This window comes from Eschrichtius robustus, chromosome 19 (assembly GCF_028021215.1).
Source record: "Eschrichtius robustus isolate mEscRob2 chromosome 19, mEscRob2.pri, whole genome shotgun sequence".
NCBI lineage: Eukaryota > Metazoa > Chordata > Mammalia > Artiodactyla > Eschrichtiidae > Eschrichtius > Eschrichtius robustus.
This window is the reverse complement of record NC_090842.1, coordinates 20,487,822-20,493,821: the sequence shown is the minus strand read 5'-3', so window position 1 is coordinate 20,493,821 and position 6,000 is coordinate 20,487,822. Positions and strand designations below refer to the sequence as shown.

The 6,000-nt window shown below is 54.1% G+C and overlaps 1 protein-coding gene across 1 annotated transcript in view; it reads left to right on the top strand.

Moving 5' to 3' along the window:
- Positions 1-328: 328 nt before the first annotated feature.
- The window catches only part of BEAN1 (brain expressed associated with NEDD4 1), a 37,883-nt gene continuing 32,211 nt past the window's right edge, over positions 329-6,000 (top strand). Inside the window, exons 1-3 of the mRNA XM_068527100.1 lie at positions 329-454; positions 505-704; positions 760-926. Of these exons, the coding sequence (XP_068383201.1) occupies positions 329-454; positions 505-704; positions 760-926 (493 nt within the window). The remainder of the gene's footprint in view (positions 455-504; positions 705-759; positions 927-6,000) is intronic.

The window sequence follows — 6,000 nt, the reverse complement described above, 5'->3', positions numbered from 1 at the left end:
CAAGCTCTATGCCCAAGGTTTGGGGACAGGGGGATACAGAGGGCACAGGATCAGGCCAGGAGTAAAGGAAACAGGCAAGCTGGTCGCTCAGGAGAGGAAGGCTTCAGCCAGGCCTAGCTGACATGCCCGAACACCCTAGAACTCACCGCGAGGCAACTGGGAGCAGGAGGCCCTGCCAGGCTCGTCTGCCCCTCCCAGTGGCCGTGACAGGGGTCCCCTGCCCGGATGCCCAGGCTTGCCTCTGAACAACCTGTCTGTCCTGCACATTTCGTTTGTCTGCCCTTCTCTGCACATGTCTGAGTCTGCGCCTCTGCTCCCGCCTGTCTGTATGTCGCTCTCTACACACGCCTGTCCGTCTGTCCTCACACGTCTGGCTGGCACGCTGGCCTCCCTGCATCTCTCGGCCTCCTCGCCGCGCCGCCCCGCCTGCCGCTGTGTGGGTGTCGGGCAGGCAGTGCGCAGAGGGGCGCGGCTCGGCCCTCCCCCTCCGCCGCGTCCCCTCAGCTCAGGAATGACCCGGGCGGCGGCCCAGTGCTGCTGAGGCCCCGGAGCCGCGGCGCAGGGCGGCGGGAGCTGGCGGCCGTGGCGTGGGCGGCGGCGCGGGGTCGGCGGGCGGCCGGGCGGGGCTGCGGCAGGGCCGGGGCCGGGAAGCCGGGAAGCCGGGAAGCCGCCGCCACCGCCGCCGCCTCGGCCGGGGATCTCGGGCCCCGGGTCGGCTCGGCAGGGCCCCGCCCCGCCACGCCCCTGCGCGCCGAGCAGGCCGAGGCGGAGCGGCGCGCCCCCCGCGACGCCGGAGCCGGAGCCCGAGCGCAGCGGCATCCAAGCGGGAACCGGAGCGGGAGCGGAGCCAGAGCGGGAACCTGAGCTGGAGCCGAAGCTGGAGCCGGCAGTGCGGCGCACGGAGCGGAGCGAGACAGCCAAGCCGAGTAAGGGGCGTGGGGCCGGGGGCGGCGCTGGGGAGGGGCGGGGAGGGGGTCCCGGCCCCCTCCCCCGCGCTCTGCGGCGGCCCCGGCGCAAGCACACACCCGAGGTCGCTCAGCGCGGTCCTCGGCGGAACCACAGCGCGCTCCAAACTGGACCCCCGTTCTCCCGCGGACCCCGGCCCCGACCCCCGCGCCCCGGGGCGGGCCACCGGGACTCGCGCGGGCCGTGGCTGCCCCTGAGCATGCCATCGGGCCGCAGGGATGGAGAGGTCTCCCGGTTCTTGCCCGACTTGAGTCCCAAACAAACATCCACCCCATGGAGGGAGCATAAGACAGTCTTCACGACCCCGCGCCCTCGGTTTCGCGGACCCCTGAACAACCCACCCAAGAAGGGTAAACTAGGGCGCACTTTTGGTCGGGGTAGAAGAGGAAAGGGGCTCCGGGCTTTGTAGAGTTTGAAGCTAGAACCCACCCCCGACCCTCGAGCTGGGAAGTTTGACCCTCCGACGGGCGGGCCACCAGGGCCATGCCCCCGCTTCGATGCCTACCACGCTGGCCTATCTCAGCACCATCGGTGGGAAAGGTGGTGTCCCCGACGCACCTTCTCCAGCTCCGGCGCCGACTTTCCCTGGCGCGGTAAGCGGGACTCGAGGCTGAGTCCGAGGCGGCTGCTCTGGCTGGCTGCGCAGCACCAAGCGGTAGAGCCGCCTCTCCCTAATCGCTCTCGGAAGTTGGGTAGTGCCCACCAGACCCACGGCAGACTCGCACGACCGTCCCCCTCTCCCCATCGGCCTGGCGGTCCTGAGGCTCTGCCCTCCTGATCCCACGCGCCGTGCCAGCGGAGATGGCCAGGCCCAGGCTGGGAAGGGGAGGGCACCAGTGACAGGTGTGAGCGGCGGGGGCTCCAGGAGCTTGGTCCTTGGTCTTGATTCACACAGTCCACGGGCACCTGCCTTGAGCAAGCCCCTCCTGACTCTCCTCAAACATCCTGACTGCTCTACTGGAACAAGTGACTTCACGTCCCTGTGCCTCAATGGCCTCCGCTGACAAGTAGGTAGGATTCTGTCATGAGCAGAGTGTTTAAGGGCTTTGGAACCAGAGGGTGGGCTTGGCTGCCTTCCTAGCCGTGTGATGTTAGGCAAGATACTTAACCTCTCTGAGCCTCAGTTTCCCCATCTGAAACATGGGGAAGGTGAGTTGGGAGGATTCAATGAGGTGATGCTTGTAGGGGGCCTAGCATGGTGCTTGGCACTCAGCCATCACTCAATTCAGGTTGACTACAGGTGTCGTTCTGTGAAGCATGCAGCGCCAGTGGATGCTGAGGCAGAGCGAGTTGCCCTGAGGTGGCGGTGACACGACCCCCTCCCAACCCCCCAAGCCCCCCTCCAAGGAGGCCTTTGAATCCCCCAAGGGCTTGTTGACATCTAACTGCAGTGCAAAACCCTCTCTTTAGGGCCTGCCCTTTCTCAGCTGTTCCCTCCTCCCTGGGTGCTCCGCTTCCCAGCGGTGCTCGCCTCCCTACCTGTCATCTCCATCCAGGTTGGGAAAGACTGTATCTGACCAACTCTTTCTTTTGCCCTTGACTGATGTCTGCTGCTCACACTCTGTGCGAGGGAATTCACACCTCCCTCCACTCCGGGGACTGGGGCCTGGGGAGGACTGCTTTCCCTGAGGAGCAATCAGACAGTCAGGTGGCTTGGATGTTCCAGTGGTGACAGTTCAGACAGGCAGTGAAGAGCAGCAGGGGGAGCAGCCACCAGGGCAAGGAGACAGCGGGAAGTCCGAGGGGTCCCAACCCTGAACCTGTGCTGACCGTGGTGTGTTCATCCAGGCAACCGAGCCACGAGGCAGCAGAAATGATAACCCTTGGGGAGGAAATGGAGCCCGTGGCTGACTGAGAGTTTAGAAGTTCAGAGCTGGAAGGGCCCCAGGAAGAGATCTGCCCAGTCTGTGCAGCTGAGGCTTCAGACCCAGAGCAGAACCAATGAGGCCCAGGGCCTGGGAAAGGATGCTGGAATCCTTGGGGTGGCATGGAGGGTGTAGGTAACCAGGAGCATTGCTGGGAAGAAAACAAATGTCCAGCTTGTGGACACCCGTGTTAGTCCTGCTCACCTGTGCCCCAGCTGTGAGAACGGGGGGGATGGGGGGGGGGTCTGTCCACATGCTGCCTGGTGGGGACCTAGTGAGACAGGCAGAATGGGCTGCCTCCTGGGGGCTGTTTCTACACAAAAACCCCCTCTGTCATCTTCTTCCTCTGTAGCCTACTCCCACCCCTCCCCCATTCACCCACCAGGGTGTCACATCCCAGCATCTTCTATAATCCTCACCTCTTCTTCCCAAAGGAGTTAATCAGAAACTAATTTAGGATGTTTGTGTCACCTGGTTCACATAGTGGAGTACAGCCAGGCGGCAACGTGATGGGGATACGGGCACCTCCTTCAGTCTTGGGGAATAATCAGTTAGACACACTCAGACGCCTGTTACCTGAAGCTTTTGCCCTGGAAGTGCTCACAGCACAGGGTAAGGGACGAGAAGGTGGCAGCCAGCTCTCAGCCTCCTAAAGGGAGAAACTAAAGCCAGGAGGGCTTCTGAATCCCCCTGGCACAAAGTACAGTTGTGGCTGAGAGCACAGCTTCTTGGAGCTGGACTACCTGGGTTTATGGCTTGTGATTCTGGGCAGGAGATTTACCTTTCAGAGCCTCAATTTCCTCTTGAAAAGGGGAACAAATAGTCTACATTTCCCAGTATAGTCGTGAGGACTGGAGAAACAATATACAGGAAACACGTGGCAGTGACGAATGGACCCCTCGCAATGGCCTTGCTATGTCTGTATTATGAACATGCACTGAATGCATGCTCTTTCCCAAGCATAAGTATTTTCTCTCTGGAGTCTGAGGACAGCCCTCTGATATAAGTACTATAATTGTCCCTATTTTATAGATGAGAACGCTGAGGCTTAGAAAGGTTAAGGACTAACATTGCTAGGTATAGAAAACTTAAAACATCACTATGACTCATCATAATTTTATGAGTTTGTAAAATTGATAATTAGCACATTGTATCTTAGACGATATGTAATTAGTTAATGGAATGCTTCCTCAATGGATATCTTCAATCATTGTATGTCTATGTGTTAATTGCCCATGGGCTATAGAATTTTTAGAGACATCTTCATTTTTTTTCTATTCCAACAGTATCAAACTGATTTAAAAGAGCAGCTCCCCGCCCCATTTATTCCCTATCTCTCTTCTCTCCATTTTTCTCCATAGCACTTATCACCCCCAAGATTTATATATCTTATTCATTTGTTTATTGTCTGCCCTCATCAATATAATGTAAACTCCCCAAAGGCAGGGACTTTTAACCACTTTGCTCACTCTCATATCCCCAGAGACTAGAACAATAACCAGCACTTCGTATGCTTTGCAAATTATAAAGTGTTTTACAAACATAAGGTCTATTATTGTTATTATTATTGCCAAGTGTATAGCTTGCCTGAAGATAAACCTCAAGGTTCATGGCAGAAACTATTCTCTCAAAAATCTGGCAAATAGGACCTGCTCAAGCGCCAAGGAAAATGTGATGAAGGTTAAAACCAGTGGAGATTATTTTCCTAACATGTTAGTAAAGCTCCTTATCAGTAAGTTCAAAGACAAGTTAACTTTTTTAAATTTTGGCAATAAAAAATGGCATGTTCAAAGGCAATTAAATTAGCATTTAAAACTTCCAGTGAGGGCTTCCCTGGTGGCGCAGTGGTTGAGAATCTGCCTGCTAATGCAGGGGACACGGGTTCGAGCCCTGGTCTGGGAAGATCCCACATGCCGCGGAGCAGCTAGGCCCGTGGGCCACAACTACTGAGCCTGCGTGTCTGGAGCCTGTGTGCTGCAGCAGGAGAGGCCACGACAGTGAGAGGCCCGCGCACCGCAATGAAGAGTGGCCCCCGCTTGCCACAACTAGAGAAAGCCCTAGCACAGAAACGAAGACCCAACATAGTAATCAATCAATCAATCAATAAAAAAATAAAAAAAATAAATTTTAAAAAATTAAAAAAAAAACTTCCAGTGAGTTAACGATCACTGATTTATTCATTTAATTATTCTTTATTTTGTTAGCATAAAAGGTGTTTTCAAATCTTCATTTTAATGATTTTTCAGATTATAAAAGTAATACATGTTCATTGAAGAAAATTGGGAAAATCATTTTTAAAAAATAAAAGAACATAAAAAGCCTCCTCAATCTCACCACTGCCCAGAGAGTACGTGACTGTGGATATTTTAGTCTATTTCCTTTTAATCTTTTTCTATGTGTGAATATTTTCTCTGGTTTTTTTTTTTTCCTTACAAAATAAGGATCATATTGTAGGCAGAGTTCTAGAACCTGCTTACCTGGTGGGGTTTTTCCCCCCTCTTAACAGTATACTGAAAGTCTTTTATGTTATTAAAGTTTCTTTAAAAACATGATTCCATGCCTATACAATATTCCATTATAAGCATATGCCAGAATTTTCTCAGCCTCTCCTCTCTTATTGGACACTGGGGACGCATCCCATGTTTCACCACTGTAATAATACTTTTCTATGCCCTCTTTGGTGTTTTCTGGACCCTGAATCAGGCTTCTCTACACCCTTGGTCAGGACCTATTTGCTGATTTGCAAATGGACCGGTTTATGTAGTTAGTCAGTATATCAAGTCTTAGAAGTTGGGCCTTGGTGGCAGCGGGGAAGGCAGCTGATCCAATAGAGGACTACTCCAGGTAAATCAAGGCAACCTGAAGACCCAGTAACCTCCAGGCATTTCCTGACCAACCCAGTGTAGGACACATTTGGCCAGATGTTGCATGGGGACAGAAGGCCTCCTTGCTGCAGAGGCTGCCACACACTTGGATCCCTTTTCTAACATCAGGACCAAGTTACTTATTTGCAAACCTCCGTGTCCTCTGCCAGCCTCTCTGCCACCGTCCTCTCACTCTTTTTCTCCTCCACTCCTGAGTTCATTTGCTTCTTCATTTAATCACGTGACAAACGTTTACAGGCATACCTCGTTTTATTGCTCTTCATAGATATTGCTTGTTTTTACCA